This window comes from Vanellus vanellus, assembly GCF_965231255.1.
Source record: "Vanellus vanellus genome assembly, contig: HAP1_SCAFFOLD_38, whole genome shotgun sequence".
Lineage (NCBI taxonomy): Eukaryota > Metazoa > Chordata > Aves > Charadriiformes > Charadriidae > Vanellus > Vanellus vanellus.
Genome location: NW_028126614.1, coordinates 766,759 through 782,693, shown reverse-complemented (window position 1 = coordinate 782,693; position 15,935 = coordinate 766,759). Strand labels below are relative to the sequence as shown.

General features: G+C 49.2%; 1 protein-coding gene across 1 annotated transcript in view; it reads left to right on the top strand.

Moving 5' to 3' along the window:
• Positions 1-227: 227 nt before the first annotated feature.
• Positions 228-15,935, top strand: part of LOC309684883 (electroneutral sodium bicarbonate exchanger 1-like) — a gene marked incomplete at both ends in the record, with an annotated part of 191,703 nt that continues 175,995 nt past the window's right edge. Inside the window, one exon of the mRNA XM_082500727.1 lies at positions 228-257. Within this exon, the coding sequence (XP_082356853.1) occupies positions 228-257 (30 nt within the window). The remainder of the gene's footprint in view (positions 258-15,935) is intronic.

The window sequence follows — 15,935 nt, the reverse complement described above, 5'->3', positions numbered from 1 at the left end:
CTTTTCGTATTTGCAATGTTATTGTGCAGCACACGAACTTTGAATTCATCCATATTGCAGTAAAAAGAAAAAGGCCTGCGTCCATTTTCTCTTTCTGAGTGTTGAACATTGCTCTTCTACAGGATGCCCTTGTCCGCAGTGCCTCTTAGGCACAGTCTCTGACTCACACCAGACCCAATGTCATGCCTATGTGGTGGGCACGGCAGCACCAGCTGCCTGGCGCCGACATGGGGGATGTGGAAACTGCACTGGAAGCAGTATGGGCACTCACAGAAAGAGCACACAACCCCTTGCCGTGGGGTTAGTTAGGCTCAACATGCCCAGATATGACAGGCTACCCTTTCCTGGGGGAATTTCAGGAACTCAAGGTGTTTGCTTCTGACTAGAGGTCTCTCTGGAGTTCTCTGGTGACACCTGTCCACAGCTCTGGAGATAAGGCCCAGGAACAACTCTGGTTTAGTCCACTTCTTCATCCATCTATGACACGCCATGCCGACTCGCTGAAATGAGCAGTGCTGGTACAGGCAGGGCCGCAGCGGAACCCCTTTTTGGCCACAAACCGGGCCTTTCTGGAGCTTTTCTGGGGCAGGAAAGGCTGGGCCAGTGCAGGGACACTCGCAGGGTGTTATCAGGATGGCTGTGACAAGCCAAGGGATGACACTCCAAGGTATGAGGGATGGGGCGCGAGCGAGGGCCCTCAGCCTCTTGCTCCAAGATGTGCTGGGTATACTGCAGCACACTCGTAGTCTTATGAAGAGGAGCCAGGGGCTCCTGAGGCAATAGGAGCCAATGGGGAAACACAGGTAAACACCTCAAAGGAAGGCCACCTGGAGAACAGCACAAAGGAACTGCAGCCATTCCAGCCACTAAGTCACCTTCAACGGGGACCCAGCTTAAGTGCCTCTATGCAAACGCACACGGCGTGGGGAGTAAACAAGAGGAGTTAGAGACGTGTGCACACCTCCAGGTCCATGATCTCATTGGCATCACAGAGACATGGTGGGACGGCGCCTATGACTGGAGTGGTGGAATAGAGGGATACGGGCCCTTTAGGAAGGACAGGCAGGACAGGCAGGGGAAACAAGCAGGGGGTGTTGCCCTCTCTGCCAATGACCACCTGGAGTGAGTGCATGGAGCTCCACCTAGGGATAGATGAGGAGCCAACCGAGAGTTTGAGAGTCAGGATTAAAGGGAACCAATCTTTGTCGGTGACAAGGATAGTGGGATTGAGTGCACCTTCAGCAAGTTTGCCATTGACACCAAGCTGCCTGGAGTGGTTGACACGCTGGAAGGAAGGGATGCCATCCAGAGGGACCTGGACAGGCTGGAGAGGTGGGCCCATGCCAACCTCATGCAGTTCAACAAGGCCAAGTGCAGGGTCCTGCACCTGGGTCGGGGCAATCCCAAGCACAAATGCAGGCTGGGCAGAGAATGGATGGAGAGCAGCTCTGAGGAGAAGGACTTGGGGTTGCTGACTGACGAGAAGCTCAACATGAGCCGGCAACGTGTGCTCACAGCCCAGAAGGCCAACCATATCCTGGGCTGCATCAAAAGAAGCGTGGCCAGCAGGGCGAGGGAGGGGATTCTGCCCCTCTACTCCATTCTTCTGAGACCCCACCTGGACTATTGTGTCCAGCTCTGGATGCCTCCACATAACAAGGACATGGACCTGTTGGAGCGGGTCCAGAGGAGGGCCATGAAGATGATCAGAGCACCTCTGCTGGGAGGACAGGCTGAGAGAGTTGGGGGTGTTCAGCCTGGAGAAGAGAAGGCTCGGGGGAGACCTTATAGCAGCTTTCCAGCATCTGAAGGGGGCCTACAAGAAGGCTGGAGAGGGACTTTTTACAAGGGCATGTAGTGATAGGATGAGGGGTAATGGCTTCAAACTGGAAGAGGGGAGATTTAGATTAGACATGAGGAAGAAATTTTTCACTCTGAGGTTGCTGAGCACTGGCCCAGGTTGCCCAGAGAAGTTGTGGATGTGTTCAAGGCCAGGGTGCATGGAGCTTTGAGCAACCTGGTCTAGTGGGAGGTGTCCCTGCCCATGGCAGGGGACTTGGAACAGGATTATCTTTAAGGTCCTTTCCAACCTAAACTATTATATTATTCTATGGTTCGATGACTTGCTCTCACTTTGGCTTCCCCCGATTTCTGACATCTGTCTTGGTTCCCTGCCCTGGAGTCTTACCCCGTTCCAGGTTCCGGCTGTCTACTAGGACTCCTGGTAGACAAGAGCTCTTCTTAGAATGGACTGAGGGAAAAATCCCAACTTATAATTTTTTTTTTTCCATAAATACTCTGATTTTCAGATATTATACTGCCTTGTACACTAGTACTGTACTTCAATAGCCTGCATCCAGTGTTCAAGCCTGAAAAATTTATTCGAAACGATGAACTGGAAGTACACCTGCACACACAGCATTGTAATCTGATGTTATCTGTCTGAGGGGGGTCTCATCCATCTCACATGTTGTGCTCTGTCAACAGATATTGCTACTCGTGGCCCTACCAACCTCCTCCCACCACCACACACACTACTTTTCGTTTCTCTTACATCATCACCTGCCTACTCACCACTTTTACTACTAGAAAGATTTGATCTAGCAAATACCCAAGTAAAGCAACACTTTTACTCTGTGGACCTTGGCAACCTAAATTGCTGTTTGCGAGTTCATCTTTCATGTCACTGACACTTAGGAAGATCCCTAAAATGACAGCTAAATAAAATCATACGCAACCCTATTCAAATGCCAATTTCCTTTCTTTGCCTTCAACTTGCTGGGATAGCAGATCATACCTGATTTCTTTGCCATGGTGCACATCTTGACCTTAACATATACGACATAAGCACAGGAAGTAAGCACTAGGAGGACATTCTCCTGCATCTACTTACTCTCACGAACAAATTGTTGACAATATGTTTTTACTCACTGTTGCTAGGTGGCAAAAAAAGTCCATTTATATAACGAGGTTTGCTATGATGGAATGCACAAGTGATCCTCAGACAGCCTGAGGGTTGTCTTTCCCAGAAACAGGAGATGTTGCTGTTCTTCTGCTGCAGGAGAAAACAGTTTTCAGGTATTGTAAATACAACAATAAAAAATGACTAAATGGATTAATACGGGGTGTGCTGCTGTGAACACAGCCAAGAGTTTTTTCACAGCGACAGAATCTGCACCTGGAATGCCCATGAGGAAAACGACTTTGTGGGTAAGTCACGCTAGATTCCCATGCTCTAGTCGTTGCCTGAAATGTGAACGTCCTCTTTTAAAAATTCTTGGTTTTAATTAACGGGGGAGGTGATTCAGTAGTCCAGGTATAACAGTATTATGGTGACAAATAGACACTTGGGTTTGTATCCTGGGTATGAACAACATCCCAGCTGACATCTGTAAGTGCCAAGTTGCCGGTTATTTCTTAATGGGTTTCTGTGTAATTTTTTAGAGGAAAACAAAGTCACATTTGAAAATATTTGAATATTTGAAGGTCAGTTTCACCCAGTTCCAGACATTAACAGCTGGCTCTAGGAGCAGCATCTCAAAACCACGCCGCTTTTGGTCTCTAGTCAGTACGACTGGGCCATCCCCTGAGACATGATGGGGTCTGGAGCCAAAGGCCATCACCCAGGTATTAACACCTAAATCCCCAGTGCTGAAATGGATGCAATGACAGAGAGCCCTACACCCACCCCCGGATTTTCACCAGGTGCAATATAAATGTTTCTTTGAAGAACAAACCTGTTTTGAAGGACTTTGTGTTAAATAACGGATTTTGCAGAAATTCAGGTAGTTGCTATAAGCAGAAATTACAAACATGGACTATTTATTCAGAATCAATATAATGTTGGTTCAATAAGAAAGTGATGAGCTATCCTCATGTGCGGTTTTTAACTTGTGTGTTCTTTGGGTATGTGAGCAGAGTTCCCAGGAGAAATTGCCCATAGTTTAGATGATCATTAGCTCTTCTCACCACTTCCAAAGATCAGATATTTGATCTACAGATGCTGCCATAACCCAGGCAGAGTGACATATCAACTTCCAACTTTACACAATAAACCTCCCCTTCAACATGACATGTCAAGAAAATCAAGGATACAAACCACTCTAAAATCTACAGCATTTACCTGTGCATAGCGGGAATAAAAATGGAAATAGCAGTCATTCCCAGCTGTGGCCATTTTCCCCTTTTGTGCTTCTCCTCCACTCTCTTAATACTGCCAGAACATACACGAAAACATTAAAGCTATCAACAGTCAGGCAAACCGTATTCTCATCCTGAAAGCAGTACTTTTCTTTCAAAAACTATACCTTCAGAACCTTAGCTCTGCTTCTTTTTTGAAACAAAACTCCAACGGACAGAAATACGCTCAAATGAAGGAGGTGGTACCTGCTCCAGGCTTGCTGAAACAAGACGGCAGTTGCCAGCCGGTATAGAATGTTACATTTCCAAGGTTCCACGGTTGCCAGACGCTCCTCCAGCTTGTGAGATCATCAAGATGGTGCTATGGGACCTGTCCAGCTTGAACACCTTCCTTTATCTCCATTGCTTCAGACTAAAGTACGGAAAATCGGACAGTTTCAAAAAGTGTCCCGTTCAGCTTAACGTAAAAAGGAACAAACCCATTTGGCGGGGCTTAAATCGTACCCAGCTTCTTGCTGCAGGAACTGAGGTCTTTTAGAAAAAAATCTAAGACAAACCTCATTCTTTGACTGTTTTTTAACCAAAATCTTTGTGCTCATTGTGTTTCTTACTGTTCTTTGGATGGAGAAACTTGCTGCTTCCTGTTAGTACACTGTTAACCGTTACCTGTTCACACTGCTGGGGTTCATTGCTTTCTCGGGCCTCCATGATGTCCACTGCCACAGCTCAAGCAGCAAGAATAGCGTACACTCGTGTCCCTAACCTTTGTTCCCATTCAGGTCCCAGGCTGCCCTGAACAAAAAATATTTTGGGGGGGAAATGAAGTTTCAATCCTGGAAAATGGTAAGGCATACTCTTATGCCCAGGACATGGGGTCACATTTACAACACTGAGTGACATCACTGACTTGGAGAGGAACACTTCAGAGCACTGTTAGACCAAAAGCTGGGAACTTAGGAGTAAAGCATAAAAGGAAGAGCAGAATGGAAAAGGAGCCTGTGGAATGATTACTAAAAATGATCGTTAATACAGCACTGGTCACACATTAAGGAAAGGTATAAGATCAAAAGGTTTCTAGGGTAGAACGCAGCCGCAGCTGGTGTGTGAAGAATCCCCTACATCTGCGATTCCCTGTACTATATTGCTTGCAGAGCAACACGGGGAGTGGAGTGGGGTGGAGACTCCAAGGCCAAACCCTGTGATAATCCAGCAAACAAGGGAAAGAGATGGCACCACGGAAGAAAAACAGTGCGAAGGATGGAGCAGAGTGGAGACACTGCAGCTAAAACCCTGTGATAAACTGGGAACTTGAGGGCCAAACGGAGCCCTCGAAGGTCTTATAGAACTGATAAACTGCCTACTTCTTACCCTGAGCCAACGATCTGTCATTTTTTTGATGAAATGCTGTCCTTTGGTGAACTTTGCTCGTTATAATGTCATTATAATACCAAAACACACCTCCATCCCAAAGGCTACCTGCCTTCAAGGTGTGACCACTCCTCCTTGAGTCTGCGCCCTGAATCTTTTGTAAACTGTACCTTTAAACGTGAGGCGAGAAAATTTTACGCCAAGCGTAATGAAAGTATTTATGACAAGAGTCAATCAAACTCCACCTTGAACATAAAAAATAGCATAAAAATGGCCCAGGAAAGGGATGATGTGAGGGAAGACACCATCGTGCACTTCTGGGATCAGTTGACGGGCTGAGCCTCTCTTTGCCCCCATAAGGACGCTTGTGTGTAAGATTCGAACGCTTGGTTATGCCAAGTGCTTCCCCGGGAAACTAGAAATCTCTATATGGAGTGGTTTTATACCTCAGCGCTTTTGTAACCGAGCTATATTGCTAGCATCTTTAGCATTCGCACGGGCTTTGCAGGCAGTCACTGTCACCGGCAATCCAAAAGAACTCGTGTCTCTGTTGTTGAAATAAACTGCACTGTGTAGGCAGCTCGTCGTTTGGGTTTCTCATGGAATGCGACCAAAGAGTGGACGTGCCAGTTCAGGAACATGACTGGGCTGAAGGTACAGTCTTCTGTTAGTGTATTCAGAACCGTAACAGTTTAAAATATCCTAAAGGTGCCTGGGCTGATAGTGCTGAATGGGGCATCACTCAGAATTTAACCCTAGCCGCACCTCGCCTCCCGCCTCGGTGAGGAGTGTTAGAACGCGAGGGAGTTTATTTTCTGCCAAAACTATTTTGCCCCTTCACCGAACACCTTTAAACCTCCAAATGGTTTAGCAGTACCGATGATCAAGGTCCAGGTCACGGGAATACTCACTGGTGCTGTTTAATTCAATCCCACAGATGCTGCCAAAAGCTCACCCTCAGACAGCATCCCACGCTAACATACGCAGGGGCGGTTTCTTCACACTGCCTCAACGATAGAAGAGGGGCTCAGTATCTCCAGAATACAGCCTAGAGAGCATCTTGTGTCAAGACAAGTGTTCACTTGTAATTTATTTTTTCCATTACTGTGACGAACAGGTAGAAGGGGTGTGTGGTTTTTTTTTTTGTTTGCTTGTAAACTTTTTAAATAAAAAAGGGAACAAAAGACATCAAGTATCTACAAAGACACAGGCCTGTAAAAACTACGTAAAAACTAGTAAAAGCTATGCCTGCTTGAACCCTTGAAAAGCAGGCGAGAACAGCGAGTTGGAGCTCACGCTGCTGCTAACAAGGACTTTCTCCCGCCCTGTGGCACCTGCATCCCCTGCGTGTGTCCCTCTGCCCGGGCGTTGATGTGGAGACCCCCCAATTCGCGAGGTACTGAGATCACATTTGTTCTTTGTCTTCTGTGGTCTTGTGGTCGTTCCTGCGTCCTGCCCGAGTCGGTTCACACAGAAGCCTTTTGATTGTATCCCTTTCCTTAACGTGTGACTAATGCTGTATTATTGATCATTTTTAGTAATCTTTCCACAGGGGGGGACCTTGGAGTCCCTCCTGGCACCAGCTGCAGTGCAGCCGTGCAACCCTGGGGTGCCTCCCATGGGAAATGTTAAAGAAATAGAGACCAATGTTTTATCCCTGGTGCTGTGGTTCCTCCTCCCGTCCCGCGGCTGGGGCTGTGCCCCCCTCAGTGCCCGACCCAGTGGGACAGGCTGGCACTGCTGGCACCCACCAACCTGGGGGGGTGGTGGCTGTGTCAGGGGAGCTGGGTGGGCTGGAGAAAGGGAGGAAGCACCTCTTGAAACCAGCTCGGCCCTCTCCAGACACAAAACCCTCCACAGAGGCACCAGAGGGGACCCCCAGATCCTTGAAAAACTGCCCCAGACTCCCTCTGGCCTGCAAGAGTCCCCCCCAGGACCCCATAAGCGCCGCCCAGGACCCCTTACGGACACCCCACTGTCCTCCCAAATCTGGGTTCTTTACCTGCTGGGCAAGCCAGTAACACACAGAGCAGAGGTATTTCTAAGTTTATGCCATTAATCGCAGAAATGGGTGCTTGTTCCAAAACGGGAGCGCTCACACCTTAGTTCCAAAAATCTCCACTTTTACACATTAATTATTACATATTCAAACAATTAATACATATTCACTGTCATTCCCTCCAATGATTGGTCGAGGTTTCTTTGCTTCCCATGTAAATGAGTGCGCAGACTCTGTCTTCTTTCTCCACTCTTATGTTTTTAATAGGTGGTATCGTTTGGGGAGGTGGTCAATGAGTCGGTGGTCACCATCTCCCCCCGGCCGGAACCACCTTTTACCTGCTTTTCCTCTGATCTTGGCAGTTCCAAGCGGGTTTCTGGGTTTGCTGACCAGGCCTACAGTTCGTTGCTCTCTTGATAGGAATACCCTGCTTATCAACTGTGCTACACTGTCTGCTGGGTAGTTCCTTAACTGAATCATAGAGAAATCGTGTCTACTATTTCCCTATACTGAGAGTAGGTAAATAACTAGCGTTGGGGCAGTATAGAGGACTTGAGCAGCAGCAGGTTTCCTTTGTTGCTTCAATTACAGTTTACATTTAATTATCCTGGTTTATGCCAATTTTACTACAACAATTCCCCCCCCTTGAGACTTACCCAAGTCTTTCTGTACTTCAGTGAGCCTCATTTCCTATCCCATATCACTAATACATAAGGTTGAGATAATTGCTTGATAACGATACTCTTAAGACATCCAAACAAAACACAAACAAAACTCACTACGATCACAAAAATGATTGGGTTTCACAATAGGCTTTGCAGCCATCTGGTCCGGGCAAACTCAAAGCCAAGCAAGATCTTCTTCAACCATCCGACTTCTATTGCCTCTCGTAGATTTCTGCCATCCAAGCAGGAGGCAAATTAATTTTTCCTATCTTCTCTTTTGACTGATTCCCTGTCCAATCCATACACCAAGGAGTAGATTGCACATAATGCCATTCTCCGTGTTCTGCAGTCTTCCACACTGAAGGGAACTGCATTCCCCGAGGGAATCGATCACATGGTCCTGTTTGCTTAACCAATACAGGTTGCTGGGTCTCGTTAATATGCCAACACCAATTTTCAGAATCATTCCCCAGAACCTTCCATTTCCCTAATCCAAATTCCCTTTCCTTTTTCAAATTAAATCTTAATCTTCCGGTTCCATTCACGAAGATGGTATCAAAGGTCCAATTCAAAGCGAGGGTTCAAATTCCCTGCTCCAAAGGAGAGTTTGCTGTCTTTGGTAAAGGCAGACATGCTGTAATTGAACCCATGTTGGGGATTTTACTACAGCACCAGGACACCACAGCGGACACGCAGTGTCCTCAAGGGCCCGTCCAGCACAAACCAGGAAACCAAAAAAGGGACCCCCGACCCAAAGAGGCCTCTGATTTGGGCAGCGCTTCCAGGAGATGCGGTTTCTCAGCCCCAGCCTGAGAAGCGAGCTGCACCAGCCAGTGAGAACCATGCTTTTGCGGGTTTTCAACTGACAGTCCCCATCTGCCACCCAGTCTGGGGTGCCAAACTCGGATTCCAAAGCCGCAGGTGCAGATGCTGGCAGCCAGCTGCCTGCTCGCAAGGACCCATGCGCCAGCGCCCCGTCTCAGAGCAGCTACGACATCCTTTTGGGGAAGGACACCATGGAGAGAACCCCGAGATCCACCAGCAACTGGAAAAATACATCCTGGAGCCCCTCTGCAAGCGCAGCACCAGCTGCTGCACTGGTGGCATAGCAACGAGCATCGCTTCCCGGCCGCGGGGCGGCTGAGCCGGCAGTACCTCGCCATCCCCGCCACCGCCCTCCTGCCAGACCAGGCCTTCGCTGCCGGGGAAAGCACCCTCGCACTGTCCTGGAGCCAGAGAACCTGCGCCACATTCTCTTCTTGCATCAGAACTTTTTGGAAGCAGTGCGGAACAGCAGTGAGACTCGCAGCAGGAAACTGCATGTGGAGCCCTTCCGTGGGGTAGCAGTGGTTTAAATCCACATACGGGGCTTTCGGACCTGTATTTCAATACTGTGCAAGGTATTCTCCCCAAACTCCCACCTTTTGGCATCGCTTTGGCAGCACCCGCAGTGAGGAGCGGCCTTAGGGAGGAGGTGCGAACACAATGCCGCTTCTTTGATTTTCAGTTCTTTTTACGTACAAGTGATGAGGAGCAAAAGGAGAATGTGCTGTTAATGTTAATTACCTAATCTAACTCTACTAAATGTGTTTATACTTCAGCTCCCGGGTTTCCTTGTTTTACCCGATTCCCTTTCCCGGGTGGGGAGGGCTCATCGGGTGATAGAATGATTGCCTAAATGACAATAAATTGTTATGGGTCTCTCCAACCATAACACCACCACCAACCCAGTAGAACAAGTTTTAAGTGCTTAAATTATTTACGGCACAAACAGCAAGAGCAGTCCCAGAACTTTTACATTCACCAACCCAATTTAATAAGTTAAAGACATAAAATTTGCAGTTCATTGCATGCTGTTGATTGCATGCTTTTGATTGCAGAAGCAAGGGAGGTCACAATTATGCCATGGGGGGTGATGATGTTGCTCCTCCTCCTCCTCCTCCTCCTCCGATTGCGCTTCCTCCTCCTGGGAGGTGCCTTCCTCCTCCATGGTTGCCGGAAGCGGCTCTGTGGCATCCCATGCCAAGCTGAGCAGCTATCCGCCTCCCTGCGCCGGCTGCTCCCTGGCAGGCAGATGCGCTTGGGCTCCACGCCGTTCTCTCGTGGGCTTACAGCCATGCGCTGTGTGCCGTTGATCGCGGAAGCGAGGTCACTCGCACCTGTGCCATGAGGAGTGACATTCCTCCTCCGCTGCTTGCGCTTTCTCCTCCTGGCAGGTGCCTTCCTCCTCCCTGGTTGCAGGGAGTGGCTCTGTGGCCAAAGTGGACAGCCATCTGCCTCACTGCTCTGGCTGTTCCGTGGCAGGCAGATGCGCTTGGGCTCCACGCCATCTCCTGGTGAGCTTATGGTCAGGCGCTCCATGCCTCTGATTATAATATCGAGGTCAGCCGCGCTTGTGTCATCTCCTGGTGAGCTTATGGTCAGGCGCTCCATGCCTCTGATTATAGAATCGAGGTCATCCGCGCTTGTGCCATCAGGAGTGGTGTGCCGCCTCTGCTCATTGAGCTTCCTCCTCCTGGGATGAGCCTGCCTCCTCTGCGGTTGCGGGGAGCGGCTCTGCAGCGTTCCACACAAAGGTGGGCAGCCATGCGCCTCGCTGCTCCAGCTCCTCTTCCTTCCAAGCATGCTTGGCATCCGAGGGCCTGGAAGCTCGGCAAACTGTGGGCCAGCTGCAGGGACCCCTGCATTTATAGCTCCCCAAGAACAGGCAGTGTGAGGTGGCTGATGACATCAGGAAGCCATTGTGATGTTGATTGGGACTGTGGCTGATGCGTGTGGCCAACTATGGTATGTTTGGGCGGGGGGGGGGCTGTGGCCTGAAACATGCCCAAATGTGGGAAGAGGAGGAGGGCCGAGGGGGCTGAAAGCCTCTTTCCTGGGGCTCGTTCCTGCCCGCCATGTTGCTTGCCCGAGAGAAAGGCCACCCCTTGGGCATAGGGACCGCCTTCCAGCTCCCCTCATGAGCCCTGGACTCCAACTCTCTCCTCATCCCGTGGCTGGGGTCTCAACAACATGGTGGCAACAGTGTTCCAGGAGGGCTGGGGGTCCTCAGTGCCCTCCCACCGACCCAGTGCCCTGCAAGTGGCAAAGCCCCCCGTGCTTGATAGTGGCCCTTCATCTGAAGTAGGGGCCTGGGTGGTAGTGCGACAGGCCGCCTTCCACAAGTTTGTGGCTGTCGCTGCCCATCTGGGGAAGGCAGGACAGCTCACCTTTGAAGAACCACAGAAGCATAGAGGTTGGTAGAGACGCTTGGAGGTCTTCAGTCCAAGCTTCTGCTCAGAGCAGCCCCAGCTGGATCCCGTTGCTTGGGACTTAGTTCAGTCATGTTTGGGTACCCTCAAGGACAGGCTTCACAACCCCTCTGGGCCCTTGTGCTGTGTTTGAGGAGCCTCATGGTGACAATCTTTTCCTTTTTATCTAGCTGGGATTTCTTCTGTTCAGCTGTAGTCACCAGTTGGGTCCACCACGAGCCTCCTCTTCTTGATGCAGACCAGAGGCAGCTCCCTCTGCCTGCCTCTTGTGTGCCCCTCACCATCCCAAAGGCTTTGGGCTGGGCCCACAGCAAGTCTTTTCTTGGGCTGTGGAAACCAGGAGGGGGACAGAAGAGTCCAGATGAAGTTTCCCAAGTGCCAAAGAAGAGAGGAGGCATTTCAATTGCATTTTCTGGTGTCGTTTAATTGTCTGGGTTTTTTTTTAATGGATTATTGCCCATTCTTCTTCCATGTTGTCAGTCACTTCTCTTGCTCTTTTCCTTAAAATGTGTTCCTGTAAGGCACTGGGGCATTTGGATACAATGAAGGAAGTCTGTCCCTTTGTGTCCTTTGCCATTGATTTGTGAGGAGAAGAGCAAGGGGGAAGGAAGAGGAGGACAATCAGCAAATGGTTGCGGTAGCTCAAGAAATCCCTTAACTTGAAGCTGTTATCCAGCAACCTAATCAAACCAAGACCTCTTCCCATTGCAGTTTCTCTCATGGGACCTGTGCTGTGCTTTTTATCGTCTGGACTCTAAGTAGCTATAGATTTTATAAATATTTTTCCAGCTCCCCCGGTGATGAGTTTGCAGAGAGTGACAGATCCCTGTTCATGCAGATTGATTTCTGAGGTGCATTGGGGTAAGGACAGTTTTCCAGCCTATTTGGAGCCAAGTGTTGAATCTGACTGGGGCCAGTAGGTGGAGGGAGGTCATTCTCCCCCTCTACTCTGCACTGGTGAGGCCACAACTGGAATAATGTGTCCAGTTTTGGGCTCCCCACTTCAAGAGAGATGGGGAACTACCGGAGAGAGTCCAGCATAGGGCAGATTAGATGATTAAGGGATGGGAGCATCTCCCTTATGAGGAAAGGCTGAGAGAGCTGGGACTCTTTGGCCTGGAGAAGAGAAGGCTGAGGGGAGACCTTCTTATTGCTTCTAAGTATCTAAAGGGTGGGTTGAAGGAGGATGGAGCCAGACTCTTTTCAGTGGTTCCCAGTGAGAGGGCAACGGGCACAAGTTGGAAGTTCCATTCAAATACAAGAAAAAGCCTTCTTTAAGGTTAGGGTGACAGAACACTGGCACAGGCTGTCCAGGGAGGTTGTGGAGTCCCCTTCTCTGGAGATCTTCAAGACCCGCCTGGATGCAGTCCTGAGTCATGTGCTCTGGGCAATCCTGCTTTAGCTGGGGAGCTGGACTAGATGATCTCTAGAGGTCCCTTCCAACTCTGAAAATTTCATGATTCCTGAAAACCAAACCTTACTCCTATCAGAAGAAAACCAAACCTTACTCCTATCAGAAGAACACTAAAGCCTAAAACTAAGACCTAAAAGATGGCTAACGAAGACCTAAAACATACATGGGACTATCACCTAAGGGGGAAACGCTATTAAATACGATAACTATTTCTCTGCTGTTTGCTTCTTCTGGGTCTTTCTGGAGTGGGGGCGACCTCGTGGTGGTGGATCCTCTGCAGAGCTCAGGCGCTGCCCCCTGCTAGAGGTCGTTGGGGTTTTCTAAACAGAGTAAATTGACCTCGTTGGTGGTCTGAGATGACAGTTGCCCAGTTGCCAGCTGGAGGAGGTCACCATCTGGGCTTCTCTCGGCTTCACCTCCCTTTAAAAACGCTGCTGGGGCCTTCCAATCGTCCCACAGGCGATGGCATTTCATGTGAGCGTTCCTCCCATTGACCTTCCCAAACACCCTGGAAGGGAGAAAACAAATGGGAATTTTTAATTTCTTTTTTTAGTTTCTTAGACCACGTTTCATTAGTTTTATTTTGTGAGTTTCTGCTGTGTTTTGCTGCGTGGTCCTACACAGTTTCTGCCGGTACCCCTGGCTGGGTGGGACCTTGCTGGTTAAACAAGAGAGATTGTTGGGGATTAAAATAGGAGAATTAACAGTGTGATTGCTTAAAATTAAGGTGGATTGAAACTTGAGCAGCTTTGCTGGGCATGAGTGATGTTGCTTGGCACGAGTGACTGCAGCATGAAAGCCCTCGGGCTGCAAACCGCAAAAAGGAACTTTAGTGGAACCTCTTCTTAGTGAAAATAGAGAAACGCTGGGATTCTTGCACAACCGGATGAAGCGGAGCAAGCCTGTAATTCGAGGAAAGGGCCTTCAAAGAGAGTGAGAAACCGTTCCAGCTGAAGTCAGCAGGAGACAGAGGAGACGCAAGTGCGGATTGGATGGGAGGAAGATGAAACTGCAGGAGTAGAAACAATTCCCACTGCATTGTCGCTCCAATCAATGCAGAGGAAAAGCGGCTATTAAACAAATCGCTGGGAGAAAAGTCGGTGCATGCAGAACACAGAGGTGCCTGAACACCTCAGGGAATAAACCTTCTAAGGCACCAGAAGACAAGCGAGAGGGCTCTCTCTTCGGAGATACCCAGCTCAGCTGGAACAAAGCCACTCTGGGGCAGAGACGGGGCTCCGGACTCTCCTTCCCAGTTGGAGGCTGAGGCTGGATACAGCCACACCGAGACTCCTCTCCCAGAGGAGGTGAGAAAGTAAAGGGGGTCTGGTCCGAACCTCGCGACTCAGCGGGAGGGTCTCCCCACGTCAGAAAACACAGAGCTTTGGGTTTAAAGTCAAACAAAACCGCCAAAATTCTGCGGGGCAGGGGGAACCCTCCAGCTGCCCTTAGCTCCGCTCCCCCTGGGCACCTTTGAAAGTTTCCATCGGTTTGAGCCCAAAGCAGCAGGTTTCAAGAAGAAAAACGACCAGCTAACCTTCCACACTCTCTGCAGGGAAACAGCCACATCGCTGGCGCCTCCACCCCAGCACGGAGAGTCATGGGGACAGCGGGAGGGACTGCCCGTGCTGCGGGGCGTCTTTTCACAACTCCTCTGCTTTTTTTTGGTGTTTTCCTTCGGCCCGAGCCGGCACCTCTTCTTCGGGCTGCAAGCAGCCTGTAAAGCAGACAGCCTTTAGTTATTTCTCCTTCTCCTCAGCAAGGGGGACAGCTAAAGTGAACAACTAGCTTGAAACATCCCCAAATGGCCACGGCAGTGAGGGATTTATTTTTGTGCTGGGTGTAACGCGTTCTGTCAGTGCCAGCCTGCCCTGCTGAACTCCTCTGAACACGAAACAGTTAAAAAAACACTGAAATTCAACAGGGAGGAGGGGGTGCAAAGACAGACCTTGAAAGAAAAACCGTATAATTCCTACTGTCCTCAGTGGAACAGCACTATCCTCCACAGAAGTCCGTACAATGGGTTTAAAGTGTAGAAGTACTGAGCACTGAAGTGACGTGGTTACCCAATTTCTACCACTAGAAAAAAAAAATAATTCTGTGAACCTAATTCCTGTTTCCTGGGAAGGAACGTTTTTGGCAACCCCTGTGCACAGCCGTGTGACAAGCAATTCCTTTTATGAAGCACTGGGATGTTACGGAACATCCCCGAAAATCATCATCAGCAAGTTTAACGCAAATGGGATTATTTCCAAGAGCCCGGGACGATAGCTTCATCGAGGAGCGACATCTCGCACCAACCCCCGGCAGTTTTTCTACCTTCTCTTCAGCTTCTTCAACCTCCTCCTTGTTTCCCTTCAGCTTTTCTTCTGTCCATTCAGCTTGACCGTTTGCAAATGTGACACGTTTTTTCCAGGCGTAGTAGTATTCGACACACTGGGACACAGTCTTCGTCTGAATCTATTGGGAGAAAAACAGAAGCGATCGATGAGGGAAAGACTGCAGGAAAACATTTAGGGCACAGACCCACAACAAATCTGTCGAGTGCTGTTTGTCTGTCCCCCCTTGTCTCTGGTTCTCACAGCACAAAGAATGGGAGAGATCAAGCAGAAAATGAGCCTCCTTCTTCTGAAAGGGCTGTAAAGAAGCCATGGGAGGGCAGAATTGTACGTTTCACACCGGTGGTCAGCGGAACGTGTCAGTATTCTTTTAGTATTTCTGGTATTTTGCACCAGAGAGATGAAATATTCTGTGGTAATTACACATTAGGGCACATTATGTCTTGTACCAGTGTCTTTTTAGCGTGAAGCGCATCCCAAGAACAGGATTCCAACCCACTATTCAAAAGATGACTTTTCTGGGTTAAAACTCCCCTCCACGCTAACAACCCGAGACCCGCCTCGGTCTAAAGGCTTTACCTTCTTCTGTATCAGGTGCAAATCCTTCTGGTGTACAGAAAAGGCCTCTTTAAACAACTGCTCCTCGAGAGGAGTCCAAGTGTCTGCCCCTGGGAAGAAACAGAGACATGGAAACGATTAGACCACTCACCCTGTGCCAAAACCCCACCAGAACAGATTAAAAAGACTGTTTTCCCCAAC